The following is a 15,603-nucleotide window of genomic DNA, read 5'->3' as shown; positions in this document are numbered from 1 at the left end:
CTGTTTACAAATCATACAATATGTAAACTAAACATAATACCGTGCATAACAGAGAGATGATTTACAAGGAAAAAAAAATCATTTCCCAAAACTATTACATTTGACTGTTTCCCTCTCAGCCAGGGCCAGGACAAAACCAAGTAATCTCATGCGCAAGCATAGTTTCGGTGTTAGAGTGGTTCAAGTGTGGAACAGTCTACCAGAGAAAGTTGTCAGTGCTAATTCACTTAACTCGTTCAAGAACAGACTGGATAGCTATTGGAAAAAACAAGAAATCTTTTATGATTACAAGGCTTACATCACATTCTGTCTTCACGGTAAACTGCAACCGAAAGAAACAAAGGAGAGGATCATTGAGAACAGGGGCGGTTGGTCACACTGTATTTAAGGCGGCACAAATCCGAAATACAGAATCAAATTTTATTGGTCTAGTTAATTTAACTTAATTTGACCTACTTTGTATGTGTGTGTGTGTGTTGTGTGTGTGTGTGTGTGTGTGTGTGTGTGTGGAGGGGGGTATTGCAATTGTTTGCATATGTGCGTGTATTTGTGTGTGCGTGTATGTGTGTGTGTGTTAGAATATTAACGAGACGTTCTCACAAAAGAGCATCTATTATCTTGGACAAAACTTGTCTGTCAACTTTCACCTGTTCATTATAACGACTCACAGACGCAGCATGTCCTGTTTCCAACTGATTTCTTATATCTACAACGTTGAAAAGTTTATATTTAACAGCATCTGTGACATGGCTATTTGATTCAGAATGTTTCTTCAGTGCCTGAGAGATGTGCGCAATATCACTGAATCCTCCTGTTGTCCGTTATAGCATACATCACCAAAAATCAAGCAATAAAAACAATGAAGCGTTTTACGGCTTTCACTGGCAGTAAGCCATTCAACATTTTAAAAATAATCATTATTAAATCGGCGCTGTCTCCTCGGTGTGTTAGAAACTAAGTTAAAATTCACTGGTTTGTGTGGACCTAAATCTTTCTCCACTATTTTCTCTTGAGGGGATAAGTGTCGGAATCGATTTTCAATTAAAAAATCAACATGATTCATGATTGGTTACAAATTACAGAAATAACTTTTTAAAATAAAATGATTCAAGATAAAAACAGGTAGGTTTCATAAACAATGACAACAGCGATAATACATTTTCTCTGAATACTAACGGTATGACACACAACTTTAGAATAATTGAATTTAAAAATCCACATTTAATTCCAAACGCAAAGCACTTGTTAACTTCACACACAATCAGCGACATCTTTATAATTATACTATTATTAGACAATGCACATAATACAAGTTGAGTAGTGATCGTTGGGAGTGTGCGGGGATGAAGGACTCCGTGGGGTCAGGGATTTTTATTTATAGAACCATGGGGCTCTTCTCGGTGCATACTTTGTTTACTGTTCTATTTGATATTTAATATATATTTAAGCAAAACCAACAATGATAAAATATATATTTATTGCCATTCTCTTCATCCGTATATCTAAGTGAAGCAAAGCCTCTTCTTTCAGTGATAAAACTGATATGGTTTTAATTTATCCCAAGTAGGACCTCAGGGCGTGCATCGCTAGATTGGCCGTCTTGGCCTAATTATTTTAGCAGTGAAAGACAATAGTTAGTTGGGGAGGGAGGGTGGAGGGAGATTGGGGAGTGGTAACTAACTTTCTTCAAGGTACAACAGAGTATAGGATAAGGACAGGACGGCCAAACGAATACTGGCTCATATAAACAAAAAAAAACTTCCCCACCACACCACACCCTCCGCTCATTGTCACCCCGCGCTGGCAACGGGGGAAAGATGAAACGTGCCGATTTGACGCCACCTTCGCGGAGCGACGCACGAGTCATCAAATATTAAATTCAAAACAAAAAGCAGTATGTGCTAAATTTTTAATTTTATCAAAATTTTAAAATTGAAGTTTTTTGTTTGGTTGACATGCTAATCTACGGAAAATATAGGGCGGCACAAAACAACTTCGCTCTATTGACCGACCGCCAGTGATTGAGAACCTGTGCTGGAAATCATCTCTAAGTATCTCTCTTAGTAAGTATTCCAATACGAAGACAGAAAGCAAGTTGGAAATCAGATATAGGGGGATAGATCAGAAGGCACATTAAGTACCTCCCTGCCCCTTATGGGAGGTCAGAATGGGTATTTATTTGTGTGGCTATGTGGCCTAGTGATATGACGGAATTGAAGGTCCTAGGTTCGAGCCTTGCTCGGCGCAAAGCTGAGTCCTTGGAAAAGACTCTTTACTCACATTCTCTCACCGTATTCAGGTGTAAAATGTTACCTGGCCGTTTACAGCGTTGTCTCTGTCCTAAAAATATTGTAACATCGCCTAACAGGCGTCATGTCCCGTCCTAAATGTTAAATGTTGCTGTTGCGCTTTGAGCATATTTAGTAGATATTGCGCTATACAAAAGCTCATTTAAGAAAGCTCATTTTACTTCAACCAGTGTGGTCTTGAAGAAGAGATAATTTGGCCGTGTGGCTGGTCGTGTAGTGGTGGTTTCTCATTGCTATCCGAGTTCTGCCTTTGCTCGTGTGACTAATCCTTTATCTCTGGATCTCCAATTTGTCACGAATCGAGCAACCCTCTTTCCAATTTTTAAATGTGACCACTACGCCAATCTGGTGTTTTGTGAACCAGATAAAGAAAATAAAAGTTTAATTCAAAATGATGACGATTAAGAAAGTTAAACTTTTTGAAGTTTAGAACACAAAAACTCACTTTTCTCAACAAAGGCAATTGTTTTAATTCAAACACCATTAGTTAAGCTGTAAACTACTCATTTTATCCCTTTGGTCCACCCCGATATAATACTGTTTTGAGATGGCATGTCATAAAAGGTCTTGGTATGTGTTTTACAATGAGAGTCCCCGTAGTGACTGTGTTTTAATTTTTTTATGGTAGAAATTCTGGTTGCAAATATGGTTTGGCTTTTACAATACTGTAACTTGCCTTGCCAATGTGTCAACAGCAGCTTCTATCCAGTCTATCCAATCCATAAATTCATTTAAGCACTCATGAACCATCCAGAACCCCCCCCCCCCCCCCCACTTGATGTAATGTTCAACCAGATGCTCTGCGTCTTTTCTATCGCACCCTCAATGGGAGCAAGTGTGCGATACCCTTGCAAAATTTATGTGCAATGATTTAATAACAAACATGCTATAAGGAGATCACACAACTGAGAAAACTGATCTCTAAGATTCCAGACTGCGCCAAAGTAAACCACTTCAACAGTAAAGACACGAAGAACATCATTTTGCAACAACAGCCTATGTGGTCTTCTTTCTTAAAATTCCCATGACACAGTAGTTGGCCAACCCTCATTTAATGGTAAAGCAGATCTGCCAACAATTACGAAAACAAAATTTTGGCTCCAATTTAAGAATCTCATGATAATCTCAAAGTCATTAAAACTTATCAAAGATGAAAGTTGATGCCAGACTACACAATTTTAAGGAATTTAAAGTATTTAATTTGTGGGAGAGTAGATTGTTGATCTTTAAAGTTAACTATAGCGACTACAAATTTTATCTCTTGAAAATTACGAATTTTTACAAGTTCAGGTAGGCAGGTCTGGTATAGAAGGATAAAAGAGAAGACAAGGGTGTAGGCAATTGTAGAACCATAAATATGTATCTTTTTATAGTCTGATTCTAGAACCCATTGACGAGATAGGTCAACTTTCTGCCGTCAGGGGAGTTCTGACCATCACAATGATTGGAAAGAAGGCATGTTCTATGTCCTGTTTCAAGCATTCTAGCGAGAAGGATGGAATTGCTTTTAAGTAATTCATTAATTGGTGGAGAATATTATAATTTCAAGTGGTGGAGTAACTGGTTCTGTATATGGCGTGAAGCCTGACGCCAGGAATGAAGGATACTGGGTTGTATGATGATAACACAACAGACACAATGTCGAAAGACACAAAAAAGTTGACTTGATTTGTTTGAAATGAAAGTCTGATGCGGTGGAGATTAGGTGCCCAGAAACTTTAAATGTCACTTAAAATATTTTATCTGTCAAAAGAGACGAACGAGATGTTTTAACTTATCATTCTCTACCACCTTTGAATCAGTCACTCTCTACCATCTTTATTGGTCACAATAATAATGAAAACAAAAATAAATATCTATAAAGATTAACAATGACAATATTTCAATCTTGAATATTTGTTTTAATTTTTTTTTTTTTAATTGCAAAATATTCCCATATAGATCTTATAATACTTTAAATGAAACAAATATATAATTCACAAATGGTAGATATAAAGAATCAAATATAATATATGTAAACAGTTTTATATACTGAGTGCCAAAAATAACGCACCAGATTTTAACCAGGCATAACTCGTTGGATTTAAAAAGTAATTATTTATCATCGATCAGTGTGAAATAAAACTTATTCAACTATCTAGTCATAGCTAATGAAACTGATTAACCTGTGCCTTTTCCCACAGTATAACATTAATTTGCAATCAGATGTACAACAATGGACATTAACTTGGTTTGACAACAATTTTGGAAGATGTCATTTTTTTTCGAGGAGGGACGATGATTAAAATTTAAAAGAATCAAACAAAACAGTGGTTCCATTGTTAAGGTCATACGCAACTAATAAATCATGGTATTTTATTTTATTTCAAGTTAAAGGTTTGATGTCAGGTGGACAGGATTTCGATGCTTTAATAAAACTTGAATGTTGTGCATATTATCAAAACAAAATACAAAAGTTAGTTGTAAACCTTGAAAATTTGAATATTTTAAGAGGCAAAAAAACAATTTTGACTGTCGAAATTTTAAAATTCTTAATAATCAGTTACAATTAGTCTGTAAAAATGATATCTCAATCCATATCTGATGATGGCATTGTTGAATTCCTTATTCAATTCCTTTTAATTTAAACAACAGTTTCAGTATTTTCCATCCTCATTCATGTCTGAGTTATGACATGTAAAAAAAAATGTTGCGTTATTTTAGACTTTCAGTATATAAAAAGATTAGTCGTGCTACAACATGAAATATAATCACAACATATACACTTTACTGTTTTTGATCTTACTCCACATTATAGTGATAATCTGGGTGCGGGCATTGGGTTTTCTATAAAAAATCTGAAAAGATGTGTATGGGAATGAGCCAGCACCGAACATGACAAAACAGAAAGAAAAATACAAGAATAATATCATCTTAAGGAAAACTGCCAGCTGAATTTTTTTTTGTTTTGTTTGGCACCGTCTCATACACACCTTTTTTGATTTTTATCTAATATCATATCTTAGCACTTTAGCATAGAAAGCTGTAACTGTAATTTACTTTTACTTTTACTTATCCTCTTTGTGCTTCAGTTGCACAGAAGCCCGAAACTGCAATTTAACCCATGATTTATGAGGCTTGAGTCGTGGAGACCACTCTCATCAGATTTAGCACAAAGAGACTGGGAGAAATGATTTTGCAATAAAATAAATTTACTTTGGCTGCTAGAAATTTATTCATGTAATATTGTTTATTTCGTCATCAGCAAATGCACCATAGGTTTGCTTTCCTAAACCTTTTCTTTAACCGAAACGTTTGTTTGTTTGTTATTTAGGGTTTTACGGCGCTTACAACACATTTAGTTCATATCAGTGCCAGTAAAAAGGAAGAAAATGGGAAAGTAAAAAGTTCTAGAATTACAATTAAAGTACCCAAGAAAAGGGTTCAAATAGGGAACAGATGTAGATTCCAAGATCACACAGTGTACTTAGTTTGAGATCACCTAAATGTCCGATTCTGACACAAGCAAAGGTCCCCACTTAGAGGAATATACTCAAATTTTTTCAAATCATAATAAATAAAAACAAAACTAATACAATACATAACAAGAGAGATAATTTACAAGGAAAAAATATTATCTGCCAAAACTCTAACTATACATTTGACTGTTTCCCTCCCAGCTAGGGTATCTGGACAGGGCCAGGACAAAACCAAGTACTCTCATTCCAAGACAACGGACAGAAATCATGTTGGAAAACAGATATAGGGGGATAGAAGACACAGAAAGTGCCTCCCCGCCCACTATGGGAGGTCAGGAACTTCACCCAGTTAAACGAAATAAAAAAGAAAAGAAATAATAATATAGATAGATATATTATCAAATATAAGTAAAAGGCAGTAAAATTCTGAAAGAATCATATATAAATATATATATATATATATATATATATATATATATATATATATATATATATATATATATATATATATATATATATATATATATATATATATATATATGTATAATTATATATATATATATAAAGGAAATAGGTAAAAACATAAAAACATGGAAAAAGTTCCACAAATTAACAAGATATTCTAAAAATCTTTCTGTGTTAAATAATATTATAAAAATAATTTTATTATGAATTACTATTGGTTAAGAATTATTTAAAGGTGAGCTCAAAGCAACCAGAAAGACAGAAGAGATATGCCTTGTTTGACAACTGTATTCGATGACATTTTTTTTGGGTGCCGTTCAGTATGCTGAATCTCGTAGGCATTAGTTATTACAATAATCAGTAAATCTCTTGTGACATGTACATAACATTAAAAACTAGCGTCACCATAGTCTTTAAATACTTCAGAAAGGTAAGGTGTACCAGATTCAATTTAAAAAAAAATATTACAAAACATAGATGTATCAGGTACGGACTGGACCTTTCATCAACAAACATTCAGCACCGAAACAGGATAAAAAAAAAGAAAATCACTTTTTGCTGATGACAGGTCTGTACCAACATGTACATATTAGCAACTGATAATCTAATGGAAATATTAAGGGCTTGAATTAACATTGTTGTAATAGACAATATTTTGAATCGGTTTATGTCGCCTTTTTCATGAATAAATCCTGGTATTTAAATTGGCAATTTTATGCTGGAGCAATCCCTCCATCCATTGCACTACCTTTGGCTTTGTATATGTGTGTGAATGTTGTGGTGTTTTTTTTTGATGAATGAGAGCGCATTTGAGTTCGAACTGTTTGTTAGTTTGTTTTTGAGGGTTTTACACCGCTTTAGCACCAGTAAAAAGGAAGAAAACGGGATAGTAAAAATTTCTAGAATTACAACTAAAACATCCAAGAATAAGGCAGACAAAGGGGATTGGTTAAAATAGGGAACAGATGTAGATTCCAAGAGCACACTATCAGTGTACTTAGTTTGAGATCACCTAAAAGTCTCATCCAGACACAAGCACAGGCCCCTACGAAGAGGAATACACTCAAATGTTTACAAATCATATATAATACATAAACAAAACATAATACAGTGCATAACAGAGAGATGATTTACAAGGAAAAAAATATCATCTCCCAAAACTAACTATACATTTGACTGTTTCCCTCCCAGCCAGGGTAACCAGCCAGGGCCAGGGCAAAACTAAGTAATCTCATTCCAATGTTTTTAATGTTTTTAAGGATTTTACGGTGCTTGCAACACATTTAGGTTATATCAGCGCCAGTACAAAGGAAGAAAATGGGATAGTAAAAAGTTCTAGAACTAGAATTACAATTAAAGCACCCAAGAAAAAGTAAGACAGGGGAACTGGGAACAAATAGGGATCAGATGTAGATTCAAAGAGCATACCACCAATGTACTTAGTTTGAGATCACCTATAAGTCTCATCCGAAATAAAATACATAACAGAGAGATGATTTACAAGGAAAAAAATATCATCTCCCAAAACAATAACTATGCATTTGACTGTTTCCCTCCCAGCTAGGACTCCGGCCAGGGCCAGGACAAAACCAAGTAATCTCATTCCAAGACAAAGACAGAATGCATGTTGGAAAACAGATATAAGGGGATAGAAGACACAGTATGTACCCCCCTGCCCACTATGGGAGAATCTCATTCCAAGACAAAGACGGAAAGCATGTTGGAAAACAGACACAGGGGGATAGAAGAAATAGTAAGTACCTCCCTACCCACTAAGTTTTGTTTTTGTTTTTAAGGGTTTTACGACGCTTGCAACACATTAAGGTCATTCAGCGCCAGTAAAAAGGAAGAAAATGGGATAGTAAAAAGTTCTAGAATTACAATTAAAGCACAAAAGAAAAGGTGAGACAAAGGAGAGTTGGCTCAAATAGGGAACAGATGTAGATTCCAAGAGCACACCGTCAAAGTACTTAGTTTGAGATCACCTGAAAGTCTCATCCAGACACAAGCACAGGTCCCAACTAAGAGGAATACACTCAAATGTTTACAAATCATATAATATAATATGTTAACTAAACATAATACAATGCATAACAGAGAGATGATTTACAAGGAAAAAAATATCATCTCCTTAAACTATACATTCGACTGTTTCCCTCCCAGCCAAGGAACTCCGGCCAGGGCCAGGACAAAACCAAGTAATCTCATTCCAAGACAACGGCAGGAAACAATTGGAAAACGGGAAGACACATCATTTACCTGCTCACTATGGGAGAGTTCAAACTGTAGCTTCTTAATTCAGATCAAGTTCTCATTATTCCTGTCTCTGTACCACTCAATATCATTATAAACTCATTTTACATAGGCATTTACTATAGATAAATAATGGAGGAAAAATGAGGATTTGAAAAAGTCTTGTTATTGCCAAGCCCTCATCATTTCCATTGCCCCGGAACTCAAATCACAACTGTTGTTTGTTTTTAAGGGTTTCACGGCGCCTGCATCACATTTAGGTCATTTCAGCGCTAATAAAAAGGAAGAAAATGGATAGTCAAAACATTATAGATTTAGAATTTAAAGCATTTGAGAAAAATTAAGACAAAGGGGAATGGTACAAATAAGGAACAGATGTAGATTACAAGAGCACACTTAGTTTAAGATCACCTAAAAATTTATCCAGACACAAGCACAGGATCCCACTAAAAGGAATGCAATCATATGTAAACCAATCATTATATTTTCCTCAAAAAACACGATCATATCAGTAAACAGACGAATTTTATGTAAATAAAGTAAATACAACTTTGACAAACTTATATTTTTATCTGATATCAGCATTGTGCCTGAGGGTAAAGTATTTTACATTACATTAGATAAGAATTACAGATTGGACACAAATAATTATAGCAGCAGCTTTTAAAAAAAGAACAAATGCATGTCAAGGAACATTTCAGGCTCAAAATCATATTCAGCTATTGGAAATAAGTAATATGTTTAGTCTGAAAAAGAAGAAAACAGAGTTTTGCAAAGAACCACTCTGAAATGTTGTTTCTTTGGTCTGTTTTTTTCCCTCTGTTTGTTGTTGGCTGAAGAATAATGGCTTGAGCCTTAAACATTGTTTGGATATTCTATAAATAGAATGAAATAATATTATAAAAATGTCCTCTAAGCAACAATCCGAAAGACTGTTTTGTTGTTTTTAGTTGTTGTTGTTGGCTGAAAAAGCCTTGAACCTTAAACATTCATTGGATGTTAAATAAATAAAATCCTTAGGCTATCAGTTGCATAAATAAATTAACAAATAATGCCAATTACAAGAATAACAGTAATGCAAATAAATACAAATTAATAATTCTTTTGCACATGGCATAGCTTCAAATTCATTTTTTCTCTCGTTTGACCTTCTATACACAATAAGGTGGTGTAAAAGTATACCCTTTTGATTTCAGGCCCTTCAGCAAAAGGACTGGGTGATATAAAGCACTTGAAAACAATGGCAAAAAACTTGCAGCCTTTGGTAATATTTTTTTTTTTTAAATGTTAACAGGACAGTGAGCAGTGCTGAATTTTACCCTGCAACTGAATTATAAATGCTGATAAATGTCATATTTGGTAGCTGGCTTGGGCAGAGATGGCAAATATAATGAAAATTACGAATTTCTTCAATATAAAAACGGTGCCAATACAAAAAGAAAATGTATTTTTGGCAATCCATCGTTTTCCTTGTATTTGTACAGCCATGACACGGCGAACAGTGTTCAGTTTCTCTCATGAAAGAGGGACCATGCAAAAATTTTCGATGTCACATATTTTTATTCTCCCCAATTACGCATTTCTGCTTCTTGAGGTTGGCATCTCTGGTGAGGGTGTAGGGTTTTGGGCTAATATAAAAACCAAAATATAAAAACAAAACAAAACAAGAAAAACCCCCACCAGAAATGAAGGAGCAGGCGCTGATGAAACATAAAATTTCTTTTTGTTATTTATGAGTATTATGCAGTGCAGGGCAAAGCAGATAGAAAAATAAGAGAGAGTAAAAGAAGCAATCTCAAATAAAAATTGCCTTCTCAGTTGGAAACCACGGAAGAGGAGAGGGAGCTGGGAAAAGCGAGAGAGGAGCAGGTTTTCATAGGCCAGGTTTGATTCTACAGATGCACCTCAGATTTCAGTGAAGTTGAAACTGCAGTTATAACAAGCTATGTTATGAGGGGAAAAGAAACCAATCTGAGTTGAAACAAATTCAGTCTCGTCATAAAGGATTAAGGGAAAAATGTCTGTTCATTGATAAGGGAATTAAGTCCTATATAAGAGTTTTGTTTTGTCTTTGAATTTACTCTTTTATCTATTTTATTTGTTTGTTTTGTTTTGCTTTTGTTACCTTTTTAAACATTCAAATGTTTGAGAATATCAAAATGGGTTAGGTTTTCTTTCCAATAATACATGTTTGCTTTAACATCTGTAGCCCAATCAGCTATTTACCGAATATTTTTCATATATATACTCTCTTATTGTAAAATAAGAGCAATTGACAGCTAGAGATTTTAGAAACAATGAAAAATTAATTAGTTATTAAATGAAATCAAGTTGAATGGGCTAAAGCATTGACTCAAAAATACAAAAAAAAAACTTGAGCTTTTATGTAGCGCAATTTCCACTTAACATGCTCAAAGGAGCCCCTAGTCAACAACATGTAACATGCAGGACGAGACATGACTGATGCCTGTTAGGCGATATTCCAATTTTTTCCTACAGAGACAACACTTTTAACGGCATGTTACTCATTTTACACCCGAGTACAGTGATAGCATATGACTAAGGAGCCTTTTCCAAGGACTCAACTATACACTGCTCAGAGGGGGACTTGAACTTTCCAGTCTGAAGGCGGGTGTCAATTCACAAGACCACATAGCTGCACAAATATATGATAAAGCTGCCATGTTAATTTTTAGAAATAAAGTAGGTATATGCTATTTGGCAGAATAAAGTACAACTGTCATGATGGTAAGGTTTAGATGTCAATATAAGGCTGACTTTTAACTACAAATGTGGATTTCTAGTAAGGCGATAGAGTAAATGAGGATAACATTGACCAATAGAGTCACATGATTTTGGTACTCGTTAAAAGAGTGATCAGCTTGTTTTATGGATGCCTTAATTGTAAACATGTTATCTATAATTATAAACATTATGATAAGTACCCATGATAATTGGTAAGTTAACTGTAAACATATAAATGTTACAATGATGACAATATATATCCTGAATTTGTAATTATACAAAGGAAATTGTCCCATACACAAAGTTTCTTTGTATTATTGATTGAGAAAAAGATCAAAATAACTGAAAAATCATTCCCTCAAGTATACATTGAAAAAAAAAAACAATTTAAAAAAATCAAAATTCAAGTTTAGTGTACGACCAGCGTCGCAAAAATGAATGCCCACATTATGCGTTCACTTCAAATCTTGCCCCCCAAAAACCTTAATTAATTTGTCACATTAAAAAAAAGTATTTCTTGAGCAAAAAGAATCCAACCATATCAATTGCACCTTGGTATACTAAAACAATCAGTATTAAATTATGATTTTAATCAAAAATTCAAGTAGTGAATGATAGAAAGCTAGAAAACTAGCTCTTTACACCCGAGCAGAAATTTCTTGAGGTAAACAGTGTTTTTTTTTTATAACTTTCTTCAAAACAATTAACAATTAATGGGAATATGTGAAGAATGGTTAATTACCTGAGATCTTAGTTTGGATTTCATAAAAATAATAATTGGTTAGTATATATAGCCATAAATGAACAAAGACTGGGAATGTTTCTTGGTGTGAAGAGGTTGATTCTGGTCTATTAGTTGACATAAGTTTTGAGTAGATGGCGAGGTCGGTCAGTCTGGTGAAGAAAAACAAATATGATGAAGACAAGGAAATCACTCAAATATACACATTTATGTATGTGTGTGTGTGTGCGCGCGCTCACGTGCATGCATGTATGTTTATATGACAGTTCAGCCAATGAAGCTGGAGTTATTTCAATGTCTATGACTAAAAAAAAAAAAAAAAAAAAAAAAGAAAATAAAAGAAAAGAAACACACAAGAGTAAATAGTTTTACTATAATTCTTCTATTTGATAAAATTAGGTGAACACAACAAGGCACAAAAACACTTTAAAAAACATTATTTTCAGTAAGATATAAATGATATAAACCATTTAACCATTAAAAAATTTATATGAATATAGTACACAATTCAGCTCGACCAATCTCTACAGGACTATTTGTCAGAAAATTTAAGTTAGCAGGGGTTTCATATAACGTGTAGGGCCGACTAAAATTGCATTTATACAAGTCGTGAGACGTTAAGTCTTGTAAAAAAAATAAATCAAGTATAATACAATTCTCTTTAATAATCTCATAATGAAATTCTTTTCTTATCTAATTTTTTATAAGGTCTATTTCAAAGACTGATATAGGCATTATTTTTCTTTCTCAAAGGAAAAAAAACAACAAACAAACTAAAAACAATAATCAAGATGTGAAGCCCATTGAGCATGGATCCGTGGAAATGCTCTGTATAAATGTCACATTTACCTATTCACTAGAGTAAATACAATATCAACCAAAGACTAAATTTATGAAGGCATTTTGAATATAATAGTTAAAAAAAAATATCACAGTGAGTGGGCGTCAAACCCTGTGGAGAGAGAGAGAAAGAGAGATAGATAGATAGAGAGAGAGAGAGAGACGGAGAGAGATATAGAGATAGATAGATAGAGAGAGAGAGGGAGAGAAAGAGAGAGAGAGAGAGAGAGAGAGAGAGAGAGAGAGGGAGGAAGAGAGAGAAGGAGGGGGGGAGAGAGAGAGAGAGAGAGAGAGAGAGAGAGAGAGAGAGAGAGAGAGAGAAAATATCACTTTGAAATCAGTCATGGTGTGTACTGATCTCTCCATCATCACAAAATATACTATATATCAAAATTCATGAATTAATATTCTATGGTTAAAACTTATCATAAACCAAATATGTTGGAAATGAAATAAATGACCAACTGTTTTAAATTTTGATTTGATTGTTATGTCATATGACATTCTCAACTCCAAGCCAACGGTCATTGTACGCAATTAAAATAATAAATAAAGAAAGAAAGATAAAGAAAAACAAACCAAAAAAACCCAGTCTCTTTTAAAAAATGGTGCTTAAGGAAAGATAAAGAAAACGAACCAAAATTAAAAAAAACAAAAATTCTCTTTAAAAAAATGGTGCTTAAAGAAAGATAAAGAAAAACAAAACAAAAAACAAAAAAACAAACACAGTCTCTTTCAAAAAATGGTGCTTACAAAGTACATAAAGAGGATCTGAAAGTTTTACGAAGTATATAACTCACCTACCTCTCAAATAATTGATTCATTTAATATAGGTCATTGCTTAAGAACTCGGTGTAGCATAGCATTAGAAAGAATATGATTTTAATGATCAGGTTTGTATCACTTGTATTTGAATAAAACAAAATTAGGGAAAAATAAAACAAATGTATAACATAAATAAAACAAAAGTTGAAAAAAAGAAAAAAAAAAAGGAAAAGAAAGAAAGTTTAAAAAGAAAGCAAGAAAGAAAGAAATACAGAAGGAAAACAAGGGAAAATATACTAAATAAATTGAAAGGACAAAAAAAAAAAAAAAAGGCAAATGAAAGCTCAGTGCAGATTTTGAATGACCACACCTTTCAAATAATAATTCAGATGACAACATCGAGAACAAAAAATGTCATTGTTCTTACAATAATAATTTAGCCTTTTTCCTGTTTGGGTTTTACTCCACTGTTACACATTTAGCTAAGTTGCGGGGACAGTCAACCTGAATAATGTGGAAATGTCATGGATGTCGAAAGGAATAAATATTAATGCATGTTATGTGGTAATAATGAAAAAAAAAAGCATAAATGAGAGAAGCGTTAAAACTGAATCTACAAGGATTATAAAACCCACACAAAGGATATGCATTTGTAATTGATTGTGAAGAAGATCAAATTCAAATATCAAATCAGACTAGAAAGAAAAGGCAAAGAAATTCTATGAAAAAAAAAGCCCCAAGAAGAAATAAAGAAAAAAATTCCAAAGCAGAAGTTAAAAAAAATCCCAAAACAAGTACGTTTGAAAAATGCTTGTGTTTGTGCATAATTATCAAGGAATGATCATTTACAGTATCATTTCTGTGACGATGAATAAATAGTTATATAAGCATCAAGGAATATGTTTAATCTAAATATTTGTAGTTTAGAAATATTTCTTTTTAAAAACTTAAAACACACTGACACCAGAATTTTTTTTTTTTACTTTTCAAAAAAAAAAGACTAGTAAAATCTTTATAAGAGATTATTACTTACTTTTAAAATGACAAAAGTATATCAGATAGACGATTATTTTTTATTATTCTTTTGTGCCAATAAGATACAACAAGTCTAGAAAAGTGAGATCGTATTTTCTGAATCACAACACCATGCATCATTCAGTGCAATTTATTTATAACAACAGATATTCCAACAACTAAAAAAAAAAAAAGAGTTTAAGAAACGAAAAGAGATAGATGGCATTTATCACAGTATTCTCATTGCAAATTATGTGTGTCCATTTTCATCATCCTGATTTCTGTTTATGAACATGATCATTAAGGATCTACACTCAAAGGACATGTTAATAGGTCAACTGGAAGATTAAATGCAGTCAGCGACATTGTATAACAGCTCATGTTGCATCAGACAACAAATCTGTTTACTACAAACAATTTATTGACAGACTAATATTTTGAAGATTATGTGCAAAATTATATCTTATAAACACACAAAGGATCTCAAAATGCTTATCTACCACCGTTATACGAAAACTTTTGAAAATGTGATGGGATAAAATATATACCTTTCTTTCAATTGACGACTAAACGAAATTTAACAAGGTTAACTTTAAGATTGTTTTAGGTCATTCAGATATTGTTTTAGTTAAAACAATTCTATATGCTGAATTCTGTACAAATTATAAGATAAAATGACAAGGTCACGTCAGAAATGAAGATGTCCGAAAAAATCTGGTATGGTCCAATGAGCTAATAATTCATGAAAAAGAGAAAGAACTACATCATCGGAAAAAATTAGACAATAATTGTGTGAGAGCAATGACAGGTGCCTCTGAAGGGGACAATAAGAGAAAGTGATACTATTTCTCTAAAAAGTAATAAATAAGGAAAATAACAGCTTCAAAAAAGAACAAAATACCAAACTGGGGATGTTTCTGACTCGAAACCCATCTTCAGCCAACAACAAACAACATAAATACTTAACTATAAAACCAGATCGACGGCAGATAAATATTCGGTGTATCCTCTC

General features: G+C 33.3%; 1 protein-coding gene across 2 annotated transcripts in view; it reads right to left on the bottom strand.

Moving 5' to 3' along the window:
- Positions 1-4,189: 4,189 nt before the first annotated feature.
- The window catches only part of LOC144973527 (glutamine--fructose-6-phosphate aminotransferase [isomerizing] 1-like), a 35,075-nt gene continuing 23,661 nt past the window's right edge, over positions 4,190-15,603 (bottom strand). The window contains exons 19-20 of one of the 2 annotated variants that reach the window (XM_078916053.1): positions 6,445-12,124; positions 4,190-6,078 (exon numbers count right to left, since the gene is read on the bottom strand). In XM_078916053.1, coding sequence (XP_078772179.1) covers positions 12,083-12,124 — 42 coding nt within the window. In that variant the 3' untranslated portion in view covers positions 4,190-6,078; positions 6,445-12,082. Of the gene's footprint in view, positions 6,079-6,444; positions 12,125-14,004; positions 14,082-15,603 lie in introns of those variants that run through there. The other variant, XM_078916051.1, reaches the window with a different exon arrangement.

Source organism: Berghia stephanieae, chromosome 5 (genome assembly GCF_034508935.2).
Source record: "Berghia stephanieae isolate SIO BIC M18660-M18661 chromosome 5, UCSD_Bste_1.3, whole genome shotgun sequence".
NCBI lineage: Eukaryota > Metazoa > Mollusca > Gastropoda > Nudibranchia > Aeolidiidae > Berghia > Berghia stephanieae.
The sequence above is the reverse complement of the archived record's forward strand: the minus strand, read 5'-3'. Positions and strand labels throughout refer to the sequence as shown.